Source organism: Capra hircus, unplaced genomic scaffold (assembly GCF_001704415.2).
Source record: "Capra hircus breed San Clemente unplaced genomic scaffold, ASM170441v1, whole genome shotgun sequence".
In the NCBI taxonomy this organism is placed as follows: Eukaryota; Metazoa; Chordata; class Mammalia; order Artiodactyla; family Bovidae; genus Capra; species Capra hircus.
The window spans coordinates 18,041-41,323 of NW_017189661.1; the positions used below are offsets into that span (position 1 = coordinate 18,041).

The following is a 23,283-nucleotide window of genomic DNA, read 5'->3' on the forward strand; positions in this document are numbered from 1 at the left end:
AAACCGTACAACCACTTTGGAAGACAGTTTGAGAGTTTCTTACAAAATTAAACCTATTCTAACCTTGTAACCCAGCAGCCATGCTCCTTGGTATTTACCCAAATGAGCTGAAAATTTGTGTCCACACAAAAACCTGCATATGAATGTTTACAGCACTTTTATTAAAAATTGCCATAACTTCTGAAGCAACCAGGATGTACTTCAGTAGGCAAATGGATGAACAAACTGTGACACATCCAGATAATGGTATATAATTCAGCGCTAAAAAGAAATGAGCTATCAAGCCCTAAAAACACATTCAAGAAGCTTAAATATATATTACCCGGTGAAAGAAACCAATCTGAAAATGGTACATATTGTATGATTCCAACTATATGACATTCTGGAAAAGGCAAACCTATGCAGATAAGTTTTTAAAAAACAGTGGTTGCTAGCATTTAGGAGAGAGTGGGGGATAACTATGTGGAGCACAGAGGATTTGGGAGGCAGTGAAATTAATATGTATGATATTATAATGGTGGCTACATATTGTTCAAACCCATGGTAAGTATAATAGCGATTCCTAATGTAAACTGTGGACTTTGGGTGATAATGATATGTCAATATAGATTCACTGATTATAAGAAGTACACCCCTCTGGTGCAGGATGTTGATAGTGGGGAGGCTCTGTCTCTGTTGGGGCAGGAGGTATATGGGATGACTCTGTAACTTCTGCTCAATTTTGATACGAACCTAAAACTGCTTTTAAAAATAAAGTCAATTAAAAGAAAAAGGAATCCAATTTTTCAACCTCTAAATTTAATTGGTATGTTTAGACAATTTGTATTTTGTTATTGATATGGCTGGATTTAAAGCTACCATGTTTTTTTCTATTTGGTCATCTGTTGTTTCATTTTATCTCTTCAAAACATTTTAAATTAAATGAGCACTTCATGATTTCATTATCTCCCATATAGGTTCACTAGCCATAATTCTTTCAATAGGTATGTTAGCGTTACATTTGATACTTCTTTAGTATATCACAATCTGCATTCAAATAATATTATACCACTTCACAAGTAGATGTAAAATCTTATGTACACCCCCACCCCCAGTCTTTGTGCTATTATTTCCCAAGAAATAAATTTCACATGACTTATTATAAGAGTCTGACAGCAATGCAGGAGACCTGGGTTTGATCCCTGGGTCGAGAAGATACCCTGGAGAAGGAAATGGTAACCCTCTCTAGTATTCTTGCCTGGAGAATCCCATGGACACAGGAGACTGGCAGGCTACAGCCTATGGGGTTGCAAGAGTCAGACACAACTGAGCGACTAAGCACATATATACACAGTAATAATGTATTGTTATGAATTTTTGCTTTACATCATCAATAATAGGTTATTCTTAAATGTAAAAATTAATTGATTATATCTACTTTCATATCTACCATTACAGTATTGTTTACTCATTTGTGTAGACCATATTTCCATTTATTTTTCTTGTGCATGAAGGACATCTTGTAATCTATTGGTGATGAATTATTTCAGCTTGAGTATGTATAAAACCTTTTATTTCAACTTCAGTTTTAAACAGATATTCATTGAGTATAAAATTCTGAGTGGATGCTTATTTATTGTTTTAAGAATGGTATGCCACTTTCTTCTGACTTACGTTGTTCCTTCTGAAGTGTCCTCTAATTCTTGTCTTTGGTCTTCTTAATGAGCCTATACTTTTCTCATTTTATACTTGTATAGGAATAAAGGTAAAACCTAGACCTTAGGGTAAGGAGATTGAAAAATATCATGAATGCTCATCGTGTATTAACTGTACATAGTGTTGACTTTAAAAAACTGCACAATGTAAAAATTGTACATTAACGTTTATTTGGGGCAAGTTTTATTTGAGGGCTATAGTGCAGGAGATAGCACCTCAGATAGCTCTGAGAAACTGCTCCAAAGAGATAGGGGGAGAGGGTCAATATACATGATTTTGTGAAAGGGGACTTCATACAATCAAGTACTTATCTTTACAAAAGTTTTCTGCTCCTCATGAGGAGCTGATGTCAGATAAACAGATTTAGTGCTTTTCTAGATATGAGAAGATGCAAGGATTGGTCTCATACAATTAACTTGTAAAAATGGCTAACTATCTGAAGACTTGTTCTAGGAGTTTCCCCAAAGCACAGAGGGCCTCAGTTCTGATCGCCAACCTGAAATTACTTCGGGAAGTGTTGAAGGTCAACAGCTGCAGAAACACATGATTTAACCCTTGTAGAGGTAGATGGCAAGTGCTCACAGCAAGTGACAATTTACAGTTGATAATAGAAATTTGGATACAATATTAAAAGCATAACAATCACTGAAAGAAGTCAGGATGGATACTTATACTGCCAGATATTACAAAGTTAACAAGAATCTGATTTCCTCTGTCAACTAAATATCTATAAATCAAAAATGTTATAAAGCTTATACCATGGCTTCATGTACCACAGAGAATAAGGGGTTCTCAAGATAATGGAAATTATCAAAGTGATACCAAGGAATGAATGGGGAACAAGGATTGCCATCTCCCTTGTACAACTCATAATTGTTTCTCATCAGTATGGTGGAACGACAAACACTCTGGTTTCTGGATGTTGCTATCCTGGCCCCTCTACTAGTCTCTCCACTTTTCTTCAAAAAATTCTTTCTTAAAAAGCAACCATTGAAACCCAATATGACAAACTCCTGCTGAGAAATCTTGAATGGGTGTTTATTACCCTAGATGAGAAATATGATTGTCTGTCCCTGGGGGAACAGATAAGTAACGCATCACGCATGCACACTATGTGTTATTCCTGCGGGTCACGTAGACAGAATTAGACTACGCAGAGCCGAGTGGATACATCTTAAAAGCATAGTTCACAGTTAAAACATCTGAATGTAAGAAAAATTGATCATGCTTCTGGCCACGATGAATTAACAGGAATCTGATTCGCTCTGCCACCTAAACATCTATAAATCAAAAATGTTATAAAGCTTTACATCATGGCACCATGAGCCACACAGGATAAGGGGTCCCCAACACAAGGGAAATTAACAAGGTGATTCCCTGGGTTGTCCGATTCCCCCCAAGCCGAACTTCTTGCCTGGATAGAGTTCCCAGGCTACAGCACAGAAAGACTGAACACAAACAGAGCTCAATGAGTGAAGGAGACAGAGTTGAGAATTCCAAGAGGCCAATGTGACTAGAATATTCTGGGAGTAAAGGAGGGGTGAGAGCTGCACAGAGAGGTAGTGCTGGAGAGCTGCAGAGGTCTCCCACCTGGGTGCAGTGTATGACAAAAGGGCAGTGGTGGTAGTTGACTTCCCTTTTCTGAAGTGAGTAGCTGTGTGCGTCGTGGTGCCATGTGCTGAGATTGTGAAGATAGAAGCTTTAAAAACAAGAGAGATGGGGGATGTGAGTGTGTGGGAGGGGTGGCTATCCCAATACCACAATGAGACAGACTCACTGTGAGGAGCCCTTGAGACACCCACGTGGAGATGTCAAGTAGTATAATGTTCAAAGTCAATTACATCTCCATTAAGAAAAAAGAAGAAAGAGAAAAAATAAGAAGAAAAATAAAATAAAACAAGTGTAAAAGTCCACTATGGATTTTGTTTAAAAAAAAAAAACAACCACCACAGTTTCAAAATGAGAAGGGAACATGGCATTTTCTATTAGCGCACAGCAGCTCGTCAAGACTTTCACTTCTAAGGTCTGGTCACGTCGTACAGAAACGTGTTACACAAGAAGGGCTGAGAGACACAAGCAGCTAGCTGACAGGGAAGGTTGCTATGCAACAGCTGAGGAAAGCCATCCAGCCAGGCAGAATTGATGTTGGTCACTGGAGAGTAAAAGCTCTGGTCCTAGCAATAGCTTCCATTCAGACACAGGGGTCCTGGAGAGGCTGATAGAAAAATGAATATTAAAGTCCACTATGTTTGTTTGTTTAAAAAAAAAAAAAAGAGGTGCAATTTGAAATGGGAGCATAGGATTTTCTTCAGTGATTCTGGAGCATGTGCGCCCTTGGGTGGGACACCAGTAAGTTCTCCTTTTGCTTCCCATTTTGCATATTGAGAAACCAGGCTCAGAGCTGTCCAGTGACCGGAGTGGGCTCACACAGCTAGCGACAGACTGACCCAGCACTCTGTCCCTGGAATTTGGAAGTCCAGCTGAGAGCTTCTATCCACACGACCACAGCTGCCCCAGGCCCCAGCCGTGGAAGGAACCAGGCCAAACATTTACTCTGAATCAGGGTTTGCCGTGACTCAGACACACAAGTGCCTGATTGTCCTGGCCGCTCCAGCGGGCACCAGGAAGGCCTCAGGGACAGCCTGTTTGTGCCACTCACAGCGAAGGGGCCTGACAGTCAGAGCAGGGAGTGGACCCCGAGGAGCAATTCGCACACCTGGATGGGCCCATATAGAGCAGGCAAGGGGTGGGCCTGGGGCCCCCTACCTGTTCCCCCTGGGATGCAGAGCATGAGCTTAGGTCTGAGAGAGGGGAAACCCGGTTTGTTGGGACAGATGTTCACAGGGCAGGGGAGGTGGAGTGGATCTGCTGCCCAAACTGGAGAGGGGAGGGTGCCTCGATCCCCGGGGCCAGGGCCAATGGAACACGGGTTTTGGAGTCAGGAAGACCCGAGCCCAAATGCTGCATTTTCACCTCACTGGCTCTGTGGCCTTGTCGCGTGAGTTCACAGCAATGCGTCTGTGCCTCAGCTTCCTGATCTGTAAAATGGGGGTGCTGACATCCACTTCCCAGGGCTGCCGTGAGAGGAAGATAATGCCCAGCACACACAAGCTGCCCGAAGAGTGGCTGGGGAAGCAGATGCTCCCAGTGTGTCTGGGGGCCCTAGACGGGGATAGTGGAGGAGAACACACGGGGAACTGGTGTCCTCTCGCCATTTCCATTTCTCCCGTTGCAGTTACCGACCGGCCTAGAGACCTCTGTATTGGTGACCTAGGGGTCATTCATGCTGGGGAAGCAGGGCTCAGTGTATTCCAGACCACACCGGAGGAGCTTAGAGGCAAGGGGGAGGGCAGGGCTGAGAGGCATTGTGCAAAAGTGGGGGGACTGAGGGTATGTGATGGATGGGTTGGAACCGCAATACAGGGCGCGCGTGCCCGCGTCCCCGGTCGGTGTCGCGGGGGCGGAGGGGTTGACAGTGAGGGGAATCTGGCGGGAGGGAGAAAACGCCCCCACCCCACCCCGCCCACCCACTGGCGGAACCGCATGCGCACAGGGGACCTGGTGGAAAAGGCTTTTGTTGGGAGAGCGGGCCGGCTGGAGGGGTCCGCGCATGCGCAGGCTGCCCAGCCGCCGGGGGTGGGGGGGTGCGGGGAGAAAAGGGGCGGGGTGGTGGGAGCTGCTGTGCTGGCAGCAGTAGGCGAGGGCGCGGCTGCGGGGTTCCTGGTGCTGAGGACGGACGCCATTGGAGCCCCAGGGAAGGTAAGGATCCAGCCCCAGACAGGACCGGGAGAGGGCAAGTGGAACCGGGTACGCTGTGCCCTTCCTCCCCACCCCACCCCCGCCCCCGGATGTGAACAAAGCCCAAGCACGCAGAACTTGAACCCCATTAGACCCGTGGTCAACAAAGGAGCCGCCCCCCACCACGGCCACCAGACCCAGGCTCCCCGATTCGAGCCCTGCTTAACGCCGGAGCCCACCATCTGAACACCTTTAACGGACGCGCGTGCTCCGTGCTGAGCTGCCTTAGCGCGGAGGCCCCACCCCCACTCCAACCATTCCCTGAGATCGGTGCAACCCAACTGACGGCTTTGCCCCCCTTCCCCGAGTTGCGATCCTGGCCTTTGAGACCTCCAGCGCTTCCAGTTCGAGCCTCGCCTAGTCCGAGGACCCCGCCCCCCCCCCCCCACCACGGAACCCCACTCCATCCCTCGTGAGCACTCCTGTATGAGTCCAGCCTAGACCTGAATCACCTGAATCCCTCCCTCCCCCTCACTGCGACTTAGAGGGTCGCTGGGATTCATTTTCCCAGAGCTTCCAGCAGTCCCCGTTGTCTGAGCCTTCTCATGCCTTCTCCTCCCCAGCATCCTGGCCCCCTGCTCCAGCCATTAAATCGAGGCGCTTTATTTCCCCTCTCTCAAAGCATCTCTTCTGGGACTCTCTGGACTGAAGCTCGCCAGTCCACCCCTTGTTCCAATCCAGCCGCTGGTCTGGGGAGCCTGTGTGACCTAAACTCCCCTTTCAGTGCAGGGTCTCCGCCGACCTCCTCTGTCCTCCTAGGGCTCTGTCTCTGAGGGAATCTACCCCAGCAGCCCTCACCCCCGCCCCAACCTTACACTGCCTGGGAACCCGGTGACTGCAGCCCTCCACCTCCTGAGAGATCCCGCCTCCTGCTGGATCCCGCCCCCTCCCCCTGAGGAGGCCTCCTCATCCCTCTCAGGCTGAGCCCTCTTCTCCTTGGGACCCCCAGCATGGCAGAGGGAAGCTACCGCAAGGAATCTGAAGGGTACAACGTTGAAGACATGGACGAGGGTAGTGATGAAGTCGGGGAGGAAGACATGGTTGAAGGCAACGACTATGAAGAATTTGGTGCTTTCGGAGGCTACGGTGCCCTCACCAGCTTTGACATCCGCATCCTCAGAGCCTTTGGGAGCTTGGGACCAGGCTTTCGCATCTTAGCGGTGAGGCCCCTCCTCGGCCACCTGCTAGCCCTGGGCCTTCTCTCTTGTGACGTCAGGGAGGATGGGAGGAGGGGGCCGATGAGGGCTGGAGTTGAAGGGGGAAGGACTGCCCAGCTTACCCAAACCTTCCCTCTCCTACTGGGAGCAGTGGGGGGTGGGGGGGAAGCGGGGCGGGGACGGAGGGGGGGCGGGAAGTGCTGGGAGGGCCCGGGGGCTGGTCGGGGGCTGGTCGGAGGCTGGCCAACACAGGGGGAGCTATCTGTGTAGAGCTATCTGCCTTCCCCTCCCCTGCCATGCCATGCCCTGCCTTGCCCTCCCCTGCCCTCCCCTCCCCTCCCCTCCCCTGCTCTGCCCTGCCCTCCTTTCCCCTCCCTGGTCTTGCAGAATGAGCCCTGGGAACTGGAAAACCCAGTGCTGGCCAGAACTCTGCTGGAGGCATTTCGGATGGATCCAGAAACACTTGCCAATGAGACGGCTGCCCGTGCTGCCAACGTAGCCCGGGCCGCCGCCTCTAACCAAGCTGCTCGGGCTGCTGCCACTGCTGCCCGTGCCACCTACAATCAGGTGGTCGCTAACCACCACCCGGTGGCCACCCACCAGGCGTCAGGAGGCGATACCCAGCCCATGACATCTGCTGCCCAGGCTCCGGCAGCCACCCCTGAGACAAGCATCGCTTCTCCGCACAGCTCCCAGATGCTAGTCAACAGCGAGATGGCTGCCCCTGGGGCTCCAGCAAGGTCCCCACAGCCGCAGACATCCTCCCAGGCCCAGGAGGCTGCGGCCGAGGGCCCTAGTACGGCCTGTGCTTTCCCCCAGGCCTCGCGTGCAGGTGAGATGGATGCCACCCGGCCCAAGACAGCCTTCCTGGGTCAGAACGACGCCTTTGATTTCAGCCAGCCGGCAGGTGTCAGTGGCATGGCCTTCCCACGCCCCAAGAGACCTGCCCCGGCCCAAGAGGCTGCCACAGAGGGCCCCAGCGTTGCCTCCAGGGGCACCCAGGCAGCCTCTGCCGGGGAGGGGGCGGCCACCCGGCCCAAGACGACCAAGTCCGGGAAGGCTCTCGCCAAGACTCGCTGGGTGGAGCCTCAGAATGTTGTGGCGGCAGCTGCCGCCAAGGCCAAGATGGCCACGAGCATCCCTGAGCCTGAGAGTGCAGCTGCCACTTCTCAGCAGAGTGCGGAGCCCTGGGCCAGAATGGGAGGCAAGAGGACAAAGAAGGTGAGACCTCCCTGCTTTCTCCTACCCTCCTCGCTCCCCTGCTTTCTCTGCCCTCTCAGCTCTCTGCCTCCCCCTCCCTTCCTCTCCCTCTTCTTCCCCCTCCCTCTTCTCTCAGCTTGTACATGTTTCTCCAAGCCAAGCTTCCCAGCATGTTTTTACTCCACGTAGTCCCTACCCTTGGGCCTGGAGGGAGAAGCGGTTGGCTCAGTGCCTGGCACTTAGTAAGCACTGGGCACGTGTCATCCACGTGTCATCTACTACCCTTATTTCCAAGTACCTGCTCTGGCTAAGATGTGTGCCAGGCGACTCAGGGAGCCTGGACGCCCTGAGTCTCTCCTCTGTCTAATGGTACAGTCCAAGCACCTGGATGACGAATATGAGAGCAGCGAGGAGGAGAGAGAGCCTCCTGCGGTCCCACCAACCTGGAGGGCATCGCAGCCCCTGCTGACGACTGCGCGGCCTCAGATGGCCCCTCGGCCCTCCATGGCCCTGAGGTCCCAGGTACCCTCAAGGCACGTGCTGTGCTTGCCACCCCGCAATGTGACCCTTCTGCAAGAGAGGGTAAGAAGGAAGCCTGCCCTTCCCCCTGTCTCCCTCCTCTCCTCCCTTCCGGGCCAGTTCTTAGAGGTCACCCACGCTTTGATCTCCCCGTGCGCTCTTCCTTCTCCAGGCAAATAAGTTGGTGAAATATCTGATGATTAAAGACTACAAGAAGATCCCCATCAAGCGCTCAGGTGGGCAGCCTCTGCCCCCTCCCTGAACTCTGTCCTTCCCCCCTGCCACCACCCTGCCCTGCGGGCCTCCCACCAGATGCCCTCTCCCCGCCAAACACACACAGATCGGGCCTGGCCGATGGCTCCATTGGCACGCTGTGGGGTCCTGAGCGTGCTCCCCTCAGCAGGGCTGACGGAAAGGCTGTAGCTCTGTGGCTGCTGCTCAGCCCTGGGGCTTTGCCCACCCCTCCCCTCCTGCAGACATGCTGAAGGACGTCATCCGAGAATATGACGAACACTTCCCTGAGATCATTGAACGAGCAACGTACACTCTGGAAAAGGTGGGTGTGGGGCCGGGGGCAGCTCTGTGGAGCAGGAGCAGCAGGGAACCCTTGCCCGCCTCCCCCCTCTGCATCCCCTCAAGGCCCAGGGGCCGGACTGCATGCTCTGGAGGGAAGCCCTCCCCGGCCTCTGCACCTGGGAGCTTCCTCTGCAAGCCTCCTCCCCTCCTTCTCCCGCTCGTGCTCTCTGAGCGCCTGTGGTCTCCTGAGGTGGCTCCCGTTGTCTCAGCCAGTGTCACTGCTCCCACAGGGCACTTCCTCCATGGCCTCTCCTCTCCCTCCTCCTCCAGGGCTTGGGGTTCCCCGCCAAGAAAGAGTTCTAACAGGGAATTGAAAGACCGCCTGCAGGACACCCGGCATGGATGTTTGATCTCACATTCCGTTTTCTCCCCGCTGTAGAAGTTCGGGATCCACCTGAAGGAAATTGACAAGGAAGAGCACCTGTACATTCTCGTCTGCACACGGGATTCGTCAGCCCGCCTCCTGGGAAAGTGAGAAAGCACAGGAGGCCGGTGGTCTTCCTTGGTGGTGCCTGGCCCCTCCTCTCGAGAGACGGGAAAGTAGGGCCGGGGGGCCTAGCACGGCTCCCACCCAGAGTTAGCAGTGCTGAGCAGCTAAGGGCAGGCAGGGGCAAGTAGCTTGGGGCGAGGCTTTGCGGCTCTCTGGGTTTCAGCCCTGCCCACCCTTCCCCGCCCCTGTCTTCCTGGGAAAGCAGGCTTCTTGATTGCCTCTCTCTGCTAAGGTCCCAGCCAGGGCTTGGCAGAGTGGGCCTCGGGCATGGGGCGGGGAAAGGGGAGAGTGGGGGGCGGGGGTCTCCAGTGGAGTCGTGCTCCAGATGCAGTGGGCAAAGGGCAGGGAAGATCAGGGTGTGCCTCTGGTCTCAGGGTTGCCAATCGTCTGCTCCCCGCCTAACCCCATCCTCGACAGAGCCCTGGGAAGAGGTGTTAGCATCCACATTTGATGGATGAAGGGCCTCAGTCTCAGGCCGAGGAAGGAATTGTCTGGACCAGCTATAGCAAGCCATACAGAGTGGGAGGAACTGCCCTGTAGCCCAGCAGTGTGGGAGAGGCTAGTTGGGTGAGCCGGCTGTGGTCACCTGGGCAAACGGCTGCTGGACAGGATCCCTCTTTCTACGCCTTCAGGACCAAGGACACTCCCAGGCTGAGTCTCCTCTTGGTGATTCTGGGTGTCATCTTCATGAATGGCAACCGCGCCAGCGAGGGTGAGTGGCTGGACAGGCAGCTGGGGGGTTGCCCGTCGTCTCACCTCCCTCCGTCTGCTAAACTCTTGTACCTCATCTCTTCTCACAGCTGTCCTCTGGGAGGCACTCCGCAAGATGGGACTGCGCCCCGGGTATGTTTGGGGGCTCCTGGCTCCCGCTCCTCAGTGTGTCCTTGGGCACAGGAGGCCCCGGGATTGCAGTGGCCTAGCGGTCTCTGTGGGGCGTGGCATCCTGGACTAGGTAGAGCGCCAAGGCTGCACCAGGGTGCGTGGGGAAATGGTCCTGAACCCCGAGCCCTCTTCTGCCCCGTGTGCCCTCTCTGTTCCCACACGAGACCTCAGAGACACCAGCAGACCTCGGGGCTCCATCCAGCCCCTCCCTGGGGCCCTGCTGACAAGTGGCGGCCTGGCCTCTGCTGCCAGCCCAGGCGTCCGTGAGGACGCCTCACAGGCTAGGAGGCCCTCAGTCCTGCTGGGAGCGCTCCTGCCCGACCCAGGCACTGCCACTCTCTCTAGTCACGCCTTCCTTTCCTTGCACTCAGGGTGAGGCACCCATTCCTTGGCGATCTGAGGAAACTCATTACAGAGGACTTTGTGAAGCAGAAGTGAGTATCTTTGCCCCCCACTCAGGCCTTCCTCGGGTGCTGCTCTGGCTGAGGATGCCATTCCCCGGCCCGTGTCTTAACACCAGAGGGATGGGTGTCTGGTGTGAGTGTGGGGTGGGAGGATGCGAGTGTCGGGGGCACGGGGACAATTCCGGGGAGGCCGGGGGAAAGGGAGCACTTGCGGTCTGTAAACACCGGGTGGGACGGTACAGCCCCCACCTCCTTCAGCACCTGCCCTGTAGGCAGTGTCCCGGCTTTACATCTCACGGGCCTGGGACTCAGAGAGTGGAAACCTGATCATGGCCCTGACTGGGGTAAGGCCCATCTGGGCCTGGAGGCTGGCCCTGCTGATTTTCTAGCCCAGGCTCACCCCATCATCAGTGCTTGGAGATCTCCTGTGCCCTCACAAAGGCCCCGTGTGCATGTTCGTCCATCTGCCGCCCCACAAACACACGTTCACAGGTGTTTGGGAGTATGCGTGGAGTCCCCTACTCTTGGTTGACTGTTTCTCCCCATACAGTCGTTTTCTAGGATGGATTCTCCCAGGGTTCAGTCAGGTCACGGACAAGCCCCATGGTGGGTTGTGCTCAGAGCATGGAGCCTGAAGAAATGGCTCCTGCTTACACCAGACCCAGCAGGAATCTGGGTTATTGTGACAAGGGGCACAAAACTCGTGGCCTTCCTCTGAACAAGTACCCTACACGTGCCCCCCTGCACGCCCCCCCATGTCTACTGGGCAAGACCAGTGGCCTAGGGGTGTGAGCCCCTCCATTTAGGAGGCAGAAACCCTGGGAGCCGGTGTGGAAGTGGGGGCAGGGGGTGCAGGGCCAGGGCAGGCCTCCTGCAGCAGCCTCAGGGCTGGGAAGGAACTACCTGGGAGCCACTGGAGCAGCCACAGGTGTGCCTGTCTGGGAGCAGAGGTTTGTTGTCCTCTCTCACGCAGGTACTTGGAATACAAGAAGGTCCCCAATAGCAGCCCACCCGAGTATGAGTTCCTCTGGGGTCTGCGCGCCTGCCATGAGACCAGCAAGATGAGGGTGCTGAGATTCATCGCCCAGGTAAGGCAGAGCCCGTGTTCTGGCTGCATCTCCCCATACCTGGTTTGTGTCTTGGTCCCGGCCTCCTGACGCCGTTTGTCCAGTGAGGATGCCAAGGCCCAGCAGGGTTCCCAAGTCACTGACACCAGTTCGCAGGCTGTAGGGAGTGGACGGGGTGAAATCCCAGGTCTGGCACGGAATGACGGGAGCCTGATTTCAGTCGTGTGAGTCTTTAACATGACTTCGCAAAGCACTTAAGTGAGTGAAAGGCGGGAAGCGGGTGCTGAGCGAGGTAGGGTAAGTGTGCAAACGGTTGCTGTGCTTGCATCGCAGTATCAGAACCGAGACCCCCGGGAATGGAGGGCTCATTTCTTGGAGGCTGTGGATGATGCTTTCAAGACGATGGATGTGGATATGGCCGAGGAGCATGCCAGGGCCCAGATGAGGGCCCAGATGAACATCGGGGAGGAAGCTCTGATTGGACGGTGGAGCTGGGACGATATCCAGGTGGAGCTCCTGACCTGGGATGAGGACGGAGATTTTGGCGACGCCTGGTCCAGGATCCCCTTTGCTTTCTGGGCCAGATACCATCAGTACATTCTGAATAGCAACCGTGCCAACAGGAGAGGTACCTGGAGGGCTGGTGTCAGCAGTGGCACCAGTGGCGCGGCCAGCGCCAGCATGCTCGATGGCCCCAGCACCAGCTCCACCATCCGGACCAGAAACGCTGCCAGAACCAGTGCCAGCTTCTTCTCCTGGATTCAGTAAGATTGGAGGTCATTACACGGGACTCTGGAGGCTGGGGTGGGGAGGGGCTGGCAGGTATCAGGGGCAGGCCTGGGGTGGCCTGGGGGAACGAGGAGAGCCTGACAAGACACTCAGTCTGTCCTTGCTGTCCCTCACATGCATTGACACCTCTACTCCGGCTTTTGTGTCTCCTGGTTCCAGGCAGCCCTGAGGAGCTGCGGCAGTCCCCCGCCGAGCCAGAGTGCCTCCGCTGCCCGGTCCCCGACAGAGCACTCCAGGCCCGCTTCCCCCCGTCCATGGAAGATGGCATGCAAGATGACGCACTCTGTGCCCTTCCTGCTTTCATTGCGTGCTTCTCTCGTGCTGTCGTGTTTTGGGTATCTGTGTTACATTAAAGTTGTGAAATCAGTCAGATGTTTCCTCCTTTTCCTGGGCAGGTGTGGCTCTGAGCAGCCCGCGGATCTGTCCCCCGCGGGGACAGGCGGGGGCCTCCTCTGCCTAAAAGACAGGCAGGTGTGGGTGGGTCCGGTGCTGGGAGGGACAGAGATGCCCCTGAAGGGGGGCGACCGTGAGTTTCCACAGGCTCCGGTCCACAGCTTCATGATCTCCTACACTGTGTGCCCCTAGTCAAACATAGTGGCGATTCACAGGCGCAAGGGTGGGGTGGAGGGCCGAGAGCTGGTGCCACTGTCCCTCCCACCAAGGGACAGGCTCCACAGACATCCCCCAGGACCTACCTGCCCCGCCCCATCCCTGGAGTCGCTGTCCAGGATTCCCTCCCTCATCAGCCACACAATTTTAGGACCTCATCCCTCTTCCCGAGTCCTAAGGACAGCGAGGTAGGCCTCACAGTGACATCCTCACACCTCCAGCAGGTAGAGGAGAAACCATCATAGGCAAGACAGCCTATTTCATGGGAGAAAGCTGCAGGCAGACCTGGACAGCCCATTGCCCATGACCATGACCCGAGGCTCTTCGGGAGGCTCCAGGGTACTTCTCCATGGAAGCAGGGCTCTCCCGGTGAGGCCAAGGCCAGCCAAGGTCCCTGAGTCTTCACGGGCTGTGCGATCCCTGAGGGGGCTGAGGCTAAACTTTCATTCATTCCCCAGGCAGACGACAGTGAGGGCAGACACTTTGGAACTCTGGGAAGGACTCTGTAGCAGGAAGGGGCCATCTGGGGCTTTTCTGGGTATCTCAGTGATGTCCACAGCTTGGAGGACAAGGCTCCAGGTTAAGAGGAAGGAGAGAGTAGTGTAAAGACCGCAGCCCACCTGCCCAGCCACCCGTTGCTTGCCTCTTTGCCCCAAGAACAGGTTCCACTCCCTCAACCAGACCTGGATCCTGACCCAGACCCGGTGGAAAGCAAACACACCCATCACTTGGCTCAAAAACGAGTAAGAATTCCAAGCAGGCAGCAGGAGTCCACCACTAGTGCCCCCCTTCTGAGTGATGGCCTGGGCCGTACCCCCAGGAGGCAGGCTCTGTGTCTACCCCTCCCTTAAAGACAGGCTTCATGTGGGTTTCTGCCTTATTTGTTGGTGCTTTGCTGTCTGCCTCCCTGGCTGCTGGGTTGATGCCTCGCCCCGTGGACACTCTGATTCTGACAGAGATTCAGTCCCCTCCCAGGTGCCGGTATCCGGGTTGATGGTCCGGATTTGGGGAACCCCGCTCTGGTGTGATGAGTGACACTGGACTGTTTCTGGCTCCCTCAACCTGAGACCTCCCAGGATCCCACTGTGCACTCAGTAGGTACCTGCCTTCTCATGGACGAGGTCGGGGCACTCACCACAAGCCATAGGTGTGAGCTGGAGCACTGTGCACCGCAGGCACCTGAGATAAGGCAGCTCATCTGGAAAGGAGGCGAGAGCAGCTCTCAGAGGCAGGATGCTGGGGAAGTCACCACCCCTCCGGGCCTCGAGGCTTGCACCTCTCTCTCCTTCCAACCCCTTCCCCATGGATATCTTCACCTGGCTCCTGCCCCTCCACACCGTGCAGCGGGTGTGCTGAGAGCCGGGTGGGGAGTGAGGAAGTGAGCAGAGAGGCAGCCTCAGGAGCAAAGCGGAAGGCGGGTCCCAGGGATCGGGGACAGACCCTGAGTCCCCCAGAAACTGACGCTTGGCACCGCGGAGGTGGCCGACCTTCAACCGCAGGGCAGACATGAGACCAAGGCAGGCCTCCCTCCCACCCCCAGCCTCAGCCGTTCCACGGGGTCCCCCACCACAAAAGCCACAACAGGTCTCAGCCAGTGTTTTCTGAGGCCCTACTATGCACCAGGGCCTTGGCTGAGGTGTACGTGCACCTTGGCAGCTCCCGCAGGTTTCTCCCCAGCCCGGGCCTGTGCCCTCTGACTCCTCAGACACGTGTTGATGGACAAGCATTCACCGATCGATTCCCTTGCGTCCAGTTCCTGATGATTCGCATGCAATGGCTCGCATGGCCTTGATGTCAGTCACCAGATAGCCTCAAGGGAGCAGATGACCAGGCACATTCCATGGATGAGGACCCTGAGGCTCTTGAGAGGGGAGACACTTGCCCTGAGTCCCACAGCCAGGAAGTGGCAGTGCTGGCACTGGAACCCAGGATGCTTTGAGCCCAGATGTGTGCTCTGACCACTGCAGTCTGTTGCCACTGCCTTGGAGGGATTCACAGTGCCGTGAGGTGACACCCCCACCTCTCACTCCTCTCTGGAAACAACCCCCGCTCCTGATCACCCAGGAAACATACGGCTTTCCAAATCCCTTCACTGAGCCAGAACCCCACCCCTCATGGCCTCCCTGCCCCTGAGGGTCACCCTAGGCTTTTGAGGCCTGCCACTGCCCACCAACCTCCTGGCACATCCTCACTCCTGTGGCCTGGAGAGGCCAACACTTCAACATCCTGGTCAGAAATGGACTCTCACACCTGAGGGGGACACAGCAGTCCCTTTCCAGGCCAGTTGCCCTAGTGTGGGGTTAGGCAAACACATTCAATTTATTTTGAGACCGTTGACTTTCCAGGGATTATAAATTTCGAGAAGTGAAAAGGGGTGAACGTTCCCCATGAACACATGAAAGTCGAAAATGGAAAAATCAGTGGATGCTCAGAGCTGATGAGAGTGTGGAGCAAATGAACTCCCGTACACTGTCCAGAGAAGTCTTCATTTGTACGAGGCCCCTGGAAAACAGGAGGGATACATCCGTTGGTTTATCGAAAAAGCAAGAGGACTTCCAGAAAATCATCTATTTCTGCTTTATTGACTATGCCAAAGGCTTTGATTGTGTGGATCACCACAAACTGTGGAAAATTCTTAAAGAAGTGGGCATACCAGACCACCTGACCTGCCTCTTGAGAAATCTGTATACAGGTCAGGAAGCAACAGTTAGAACTGGACATGGAACAACAGACTGTTTCCAAATAGGGAAAGGAGTACATCAAGGTGTGTATATTGTCACCCTGCTTATTTAACTCGTATGCAGAGTACCTGGTGGAAACGCTGGGCTGGAGGAAGCACAAGCTGGAATCAAGATTGCCAGGAGGAAATATCAATAACCTCAGATATGGAGATGACACCACCCTTATGGCAGAAAGCGAAGAAGAACTGAAGAGCCTCTAGATGAAAGTGAAAGAGGAGAGTGAAAAAGTTGGCTTAAAGCTCAACATTCAGAAAACGAAGATCCTGGCATCTGGTCCCATCACTTCAAGGGAAATAGATGGGGAAACAGTGGAAACAGTGACAGACTTTATTTTGGGGGGGCTCCAAAATCACTGCAGATGATGCTAAGAGCTGGTGAGATGCTCCTCCTCCTCCTCCTGCAGCCATGAATTCAAAAGATGCTTACTCCTTGGAAGAGAAATTATGACCAACCCAGACGGTGTGTTAAAAAGCAGAGAGATTACTTTGCCAACAAAGGTCCGTGTAGTCAAGGCTATGGTTTTTCCAGTAGTCATGTTTGGGTGTGAGAGTTGGACTATAAAGAAAGCTGAGCTCAAGAGAAATGATGCTTTTGAACTGTGGTTTTGGAGAAGACTCTTGAGAGTCCCTTGCGCTGCAAGGAGATCCAACCAGTCCATCCTAAAGGAAATCAGTCCTGAATATTCATTGGAAGGACTAATGCTGAAGCTGAAACGCCAATCATTTGGCCACCTGATGTGAGGAGCTGACTCATTTGAAAAGACTCCGATGCTGGGAAAGAGTGAAAGCAGGAGGAGAAGGGGACGATGGAGGATGAGATGGGTGAATGGACACCATCACCATCATGTCCACTCAATGGACATGAGTTTGAGTAAACTCCGGAAGTTGGTAATAGACAGGGAGGCCTGGTGTGCTGCAGTCCATGGGGTCTCAAAGAGTCGGACACTGAGTGAGTGCCTGAGCTGAACTCAACTGAAAGCTTGAGGCTACTTGAGGCCACCTGGATGGAGGAGGCATGAGAGATCAGCTCTAGGTGAAAGTGAGCCTTCTGAAAGCAAGGAAGGAAGACATTGGAAGATGAAGCTTCACTATGAGCAGCGCACCGCTTTTAGCCAGGAATTTGAGCGAGCTGAGATCCTGACAATCATGTACCTTTCAGGAAGGCAACATCTACAAATTAGCTTCTCTCTGAAGCTCTCAAGACACTGCAGTGTCCTGGCACCCAGAGTGGGGAGGCAGAGGATGAGTCTTAGAATCAGGCCACCCTGGCAAATCTCCTCTTCCTTCTTTCCCCTACACGGGGGAGGAAATGGACCCCAGGCCCAAGGTTCGGACTGCAGGAGGGACGAGGGCAGCAAGGGCAAGAATCAGTGCAGAAGGGTGTTCCCAGGAAATGGTGTCCAACCTCAGCTGTAGCTTCACATTCTTGCCCAAAGTACACTGTGCTCTTCTGTGTGTGGGCGGGTTTTCGGAAGACTGCAGAGCCTGGCGAGAGTCCCCTGCTTGCTGCCCACAAAGAGAACATTGCGTGACTGATAAAGCCCTGAAGATTTTCATTATCAGAGGTCCACGGTTTGGATGTTGCTTTTTTGCAACCCGAATTCCTCCAAATTAAACTAATACTCAAAGATTCCCTTCATCAGTTGTCCTGGGATTTCATTGTCCAGCAAAAAAATGTGTCCATTTAATTGTACAGGTCCAAGGCCTTTGATAAGTCTACCATGTAACTAGCACCTCAATCAAGAAAGAGAACATTTCCATCACCTCATTAAGTTCCCTTCTGCTCCCTCCCAGTGAATCCCTACCATCCACGTGCAGCCTTAGGCAACCGCTGATCTCCTTTCTATTTCGCTTATAGGTTAGAATGCTCTTCACTAGAGCCTGTAATACACATCAGTGTGCAACATGTAATCTTCTCGGTCTGCCTGCTTCCCCCTCTGCCTCAACGCTTTGGAAAATCATCCATGCTGTGGCACAAATCAGCAGACTAAATTAACATTGTTCCAATTCACAAGCTGATTATCTCTGTTGAAACGACACAGATATAACACAATCTCCCAGAACTAGTCAGTGAATTTACCTAGAGTGCAAGATACAAGATTAGAACAAAATCAACCACACTTCTATATCCTAGTGAAGAAGTGTTGGAAAATGAAACGGAAGAGAGTGCTACCATGTACCACTCACAAATACCGGCGATTCTGTGTCATGAATCTAACAAATGACAAACAGTATCTGCATGCCGTAAACCACAAAACAGTAAACAAAGAAATTGAAAGTAGCCTAAGTAAATAGAAGAATACGCCACGATCATGGATTGGCATGTTTACCACAGAAAAGATGAATGTTCTCCCCTCAACTTATCTATAGATTTAATGCAAGTCTAATAAAAACCCTGGCAGCAAGTTTAGCAGGTGTAGACAAGTTGATTCTAAAGCTTATGAAAAAAGCAAAAGAAACTAAACTAAACTAACCCAAGCATTGTGAAAGGAAGAATAAAATGGGAGGAGTCAAATTATTATCTCATTTAAAACGTATTAACCCACACAGAAATTGCTTGCATTCCTACACATTAACAATGAAAGATGAGAAATACAGATCAGGAATACAATCTCATTTACCACTGCAACAGAAAGAATAAGATACCTAGGAATAAACCTGCCTAAAAAGTCAAAAGACCTGTGCTCATTAAAACTATAAGACACTGATGAAAGAAGTCAAAGAAGACACAATCAGATGGAGTGATATAGTCAGACGATAAAGCGTCTGCCTACCACGCGGGAGACCTGAGTTCAATCCCTGGGTCGGGAAGATCTCCTGGAGAAGGAAATGGCAATCCACTCCAGTATTCTTGCCTGGAAAATGCCATGGACAGAGAAGCCTGGTAAGATACAGTCCACGGGGTCGCAAAGAGTCAGACGTGACTGAGCGACTTCACTTTTTTTCATACACGCACACGCACACACTCACACACAAACTCACACTAAATTCTTGGACTGGAAGAATCAATATTGCGAAAATGACCATATAACCCAAAGCAAGTTACTGATTCAATGAAATCCCTATCAAATTACCAATGATATTTTTCACAGATTAGAAGAAAAAATTTTACATTGGCACAAAAACATGAAAGACCCCCAAATAGCCAACAGAATCTTTAGAAAGGAAAAATAGAGCTAGAGGAATCAACCTTCCTGACTTCAGACTACACTACAAAGTGACAGTTATCAAGCAAGTCTGGTACTGTCACTTAAATAGAAATAAAGGTCAATGGAACAGGATAGAAAGCCCAGAGATAAACCCACGCACCTATGGTCACCTAATCTATGACAGAGAGGTGAAAATACACAATGGAGAAAAGACAGCCTCTTTAATAAGTGGTGCTCGGATAACTGGACAGCTACATGTGAAAACAGCAAAATTCTGTGAAGCAATCATCCTTCAAAAAAAGATTAATTAATTAAAAAAAGAAATTAGAACACTTCCTAAAACCATACACAAAAATAAACTCAAAATGGATTAAAGACTTAAATGTAAGCTCTGACACTATAAACTCTTGGAGGAGGGACTTCCCTAGCGGTCCATGGGCTGAGACTCCATGCTCCCACTGGAGTGGACCAGGGTTTGTTCCCTGGTAAGGGAACTAGATCTCACATTCCACAGCTAAGTTCCCACATGCCACAACTGTGGCAGTGAAAACACAAAAGAAATATTTTTCCAAGTAAATTATAAAAAGACTCTTAGAAGGAAACATAGACAGAACACTCTCTGACATACCACAGGAAGGTCTTTTATGACCCACCACCTAGAGTAATGAAAACAAAAACGAAAATGAACAAATGGGACCTAATTAAATCAAAAGGCAAAGGCAACCATAAACAAGACAGAGACAACCCACAGAACGGGAGAAAATATGTGTAAACGTAGCAACCGACGAGGGAGTCATCTTTAAAATATACAAACAGCTCGTGCAGCTCAATATAAAAAAAGAGAAACAACCCAATCCAAAAAATGGGCCAAATACCTAAGCAAACATTTCTCCAAAGAAGACATACAGATGGTCAACAAACACAGGAAGAGATGCTGAACTTCACTAATTAGTAGAGAAACGCAAATCAAAACAACAATGGGTGTATCACCTCATACCAGAATGACCATTATCAAAATATCTGTTGTTGCTCAATCACTCAGTCATGTCTAACACTGCGACCCCATGGACTGTAGCCCACCAGGATCCTCTATCCACAGGATTTCCCAGGCAAGCACGCCACAGTACACTGCCTGTTCCTTCTCCAGGGGAGCTTCCCAACCCAGGGGTCAAATCCCTGTCTCATGCATTGGCAGACAGATTCTTTACCACTGTGCCACCAGGAAAGCCCTTCAAAACAACAATCAGGTATCGCTTCACACTGGTCAGAATGGCCAACATCTAGAAACCTACCAATGATAAACGTTGTAGTGCTGGGGAGAAAAGGACACTCTCCTACCCTGTTGATGGGAACGTAAATTGGCGCAGCCACATGGAGAACAATAGGGATGTTCCTTAAAAAGTAAAAGTAGAACTACTATGAGACCCAGCAATCCCATTCCTGGGCATATACCGCCCGAGAAAACCATGATTCAGAAAGATACATGCACCCCAGTGTTCGTTGCCACAATATTTACAGTAGCAACCTAAATGTCTACCGACAGAGGAATGGGTAGAGAAGATGTGATCCATACATACAGTGAAGTATTACTCAGCCATGAAAATGAACATAACTGGGCCACTCTCAGAGACGTGGATGGACCTAGAGACTGTCATACTGAGTGAAGAAAGTCAGAAAGAGAAAAACAGATTATCTTAAACTATCACTTATATGTGGAATCTAGAGACATGACCCAGATGAACTTATTTACAAAGCAGAAATAGAGACGCAGAGGCAGAGAACAAACATATAGATATCCAAAGGGACGATTGGAAGATTGGGGTTAACACATGTACTCTACACTGCATAAGACAGATAACTAATGAGCACCTACTATATCACACAGGGAACTCTACTTAGTTCTCTCTGGTGGCATAAGTGTGAAGAAAATCCAAAAACAAGAGGGGATATGTATATACATATGACAGATTCCCTTTGCTATACAGCAAACTCTAACACAAAAATTGTAAAACAACCATCCTCCAATAAAAATTAATAAAAAATCTTATAAAGGGGTCTCCAAGCAAAATAATAATAATAATAATAACAATAATCCTTATAAAACTACAGTAAAGAAAAGTCAGTGTGACAATGGTGAAGCAACAGACCCACAGATAAAGAAATCAGAGAGAAGACTCCAGAACCAGCTTCTTCAAATATAGCCAATTCGTTCTGGACAAAGTTGCAAAAGCGATTGAATGAAGAAAGTATTGTCTTTTCAGAATATGTGTGTGAAGAATGGGATGTCCATCTGAAAGAGAGTCTCATAGCTTATCCTAAAACCCACTAAAAATGCATCTTAGACATCAACCAGGAGCATGGAACTGTAAGACATTTAAAAGAAAATGACACAAAATCTTCAGCCTTGAGTTTGGCAACAGTGTTTTAGCTATGACTCCCAAAAAATACCCCCTTGCTCTGCGAAAGATAATGTCAGGAGTTTGAGAAGACAAATCGCAGCCTGGGAGAATGTATTTTAAAATTACATAGCCAACAAAGGTCTTGTATCCAGAACATATAAAGAACTGTCAAAAGTCAACAGAAAGAAAATAGTGGAAAAAATAGTTGAAGAGATACTTCAGTGAAAAGAATACATAGGGGCGACTGAGCACAGGAACGAACGTATGTTCAACTTCCCAGGCTCTCAGGCAAATGCAAATTAAAACTGAGGTGAAATACCAGTCGTCCTATCTTAAAATTGCCAAAACACAACAAAACTAAGCAAAATGAACAAAGAAGCAAGCAAAGAAACAAACAAACAAGAAAACATCAGACAATACCAAATGATGCTAACGATGGGCAGCGAGTGGACTGGCCGCAGGTTACTGGTGGGAATGCAGGGTGGCACAGGCACTGTGGAAAGAGATTTATTGCTTCTTATGAAGTTAAACTTATGCTTAGCCACGTGACCAACCACTTCACCCCAAAGTATTTCCCCTAGGGAAGTTTAACGTGAGTTCACAGAAAAACCTGTTCAGGAATGTTATAGCAATAGCTGTGTTCATAATCAACAAAACAGAGCAACAACCCAAACAAATGTCCTTTGGCAAAGTGCATCATTTTCGTTTCGGAAAGGAAAGTGAAGTCTCTCAGTCGTATCTGACTCTTTGCGACCCCACAGACTGTAGCCTACCAGGCTCCTCTGTCCATGGGATTTTCCAGGCAATAGTACTGGAGTGGATTGCCATTTCCTTCTCCCAGGGCATCTTCCCGACCCAGGGATCGAACCCAGGTCTCCCCGCATTGTAGACAGACGCTTTACTGCTTTACCGTCTGAGCCACCAGGGAAGTCCTCATTTTCATATTACTGAATACTATTCAGCCCTAGAAAAGAAAGAACTATTGATACAGTCAACAATGTGGATGAAACTCAGTAACATTATGCTGAGTGATAGAAGCCAGCCTCAAGTTACTTTTAAATGGCTTGATACGTAGGATGGTCTTGAAAAGACAAATGTGTATTGTCACAGACAGCAAATTGGCCGGTGCCTTGGTTCAGTGTGGGAGTAGAGCATGGCTGCAAAAGGATAGCTCTGGGGACGTCTTGGGGGTTGCAGAAATGTTCTGTATACTGATTGTGGTGGTGGTTACAAGAAGCTTCAGAAGTGCTGAACTGTATGCTGATGTACTTCTCAGTTCTCCATTTTAATGTAACATATTATTATTATTCCTTTTGTTTTTATATGTAAGGGTTCCTGTAGAGAAATATACTATATGTATTTAAAGTTTACTTTTCACTTTCAAAGAATAAGATTCTTTACCCCACCAACCTTTATTTTTTTAATAATCCGCCTGTCCATTTGCTTTTGTTTCCATACAATTCTTAGAACGTATATTATATCCGATAATGCATTGTTTATTGTCCTGGAACATTCCAGTTCCTCAATCTTTTAGAACATTCCCCTCCCAGTCCCCACATATTTACCATTTGTGTAGATGTTTGCTCTTTGTGTTGATCTGTGCTCATATTTGACATGGTTTTCACTTATCCTAAATAAAATGCATGCAGTACTATTTCTCTATTGTGCAGGCCACTGCATGGAGAATTATGAAAGCTTTTTTGTTCGCTTGCTCGTTTGAAGGACTGTTTTATCATTATTTCTTTACTCTTATTTTAAATTAATGTTTGGTGATCATCATCTTTCTGGACATCCCAATTTTAGGAATGG

General features: G+C 50.6%; 1 protein-coding gene across 4 annotated transcripts; it reads left to right on the forward strand.

The window, feature by feature from the left end:
- Positions 1-5,303: 5,303 nt before the first annotated feature.
- On the forward strand, positions 5,304-12,943 carry LOC102169098 (melanoma-associated antigen D4). Of its 4 annotated transcripts, none has more exons than XM_005702032.3 (13): positions 5,304-5,454; positions 6,443-6,653; positions 7,038-7,871; positions 8,226-8,432; positions 8,542-8,605; positions 8,846-8,925; positions 9,325-9,416; positions 10,068-10,147; positions 10,236-10,278; positions 10,689-10,751; positions 11,695-11,809; positions 12,122-12,564; positions 12,737-12,943. In XM_005702032.3, exons 2-12 carry the CDS (start codon positions 6,444-6,446, stop codon positions 12,554-12,556), a joined length of 2,223 nt encoding a protein of 740 aa, XP_005702089.1. In that variant the 5' UTR covers positions 5,304-5,454; position 6,443; the 3' UTR covers positions 12,557-12,564; positions 12,737-12,943. The 4 variants fall into 4 exon arrangements, 3 of the variants coding, with proteins under 3 accessions (XP_005702089.1, XP_005702088.1, XP_005702087.1); XM_005702031.3 differs by having other exon boundaries at positions 6,413-6,653; positions 12,122-12,552; positions 12,737-12,941; XM_005702030.3 differs by having other exon boundaries at positions 5,309-5,454; positions 12,122-12,552; positions 12,737-12,941.
- The last annotated feature ends 10,340 nt before the right edge of the window (positions 12,944-23,283 follow it).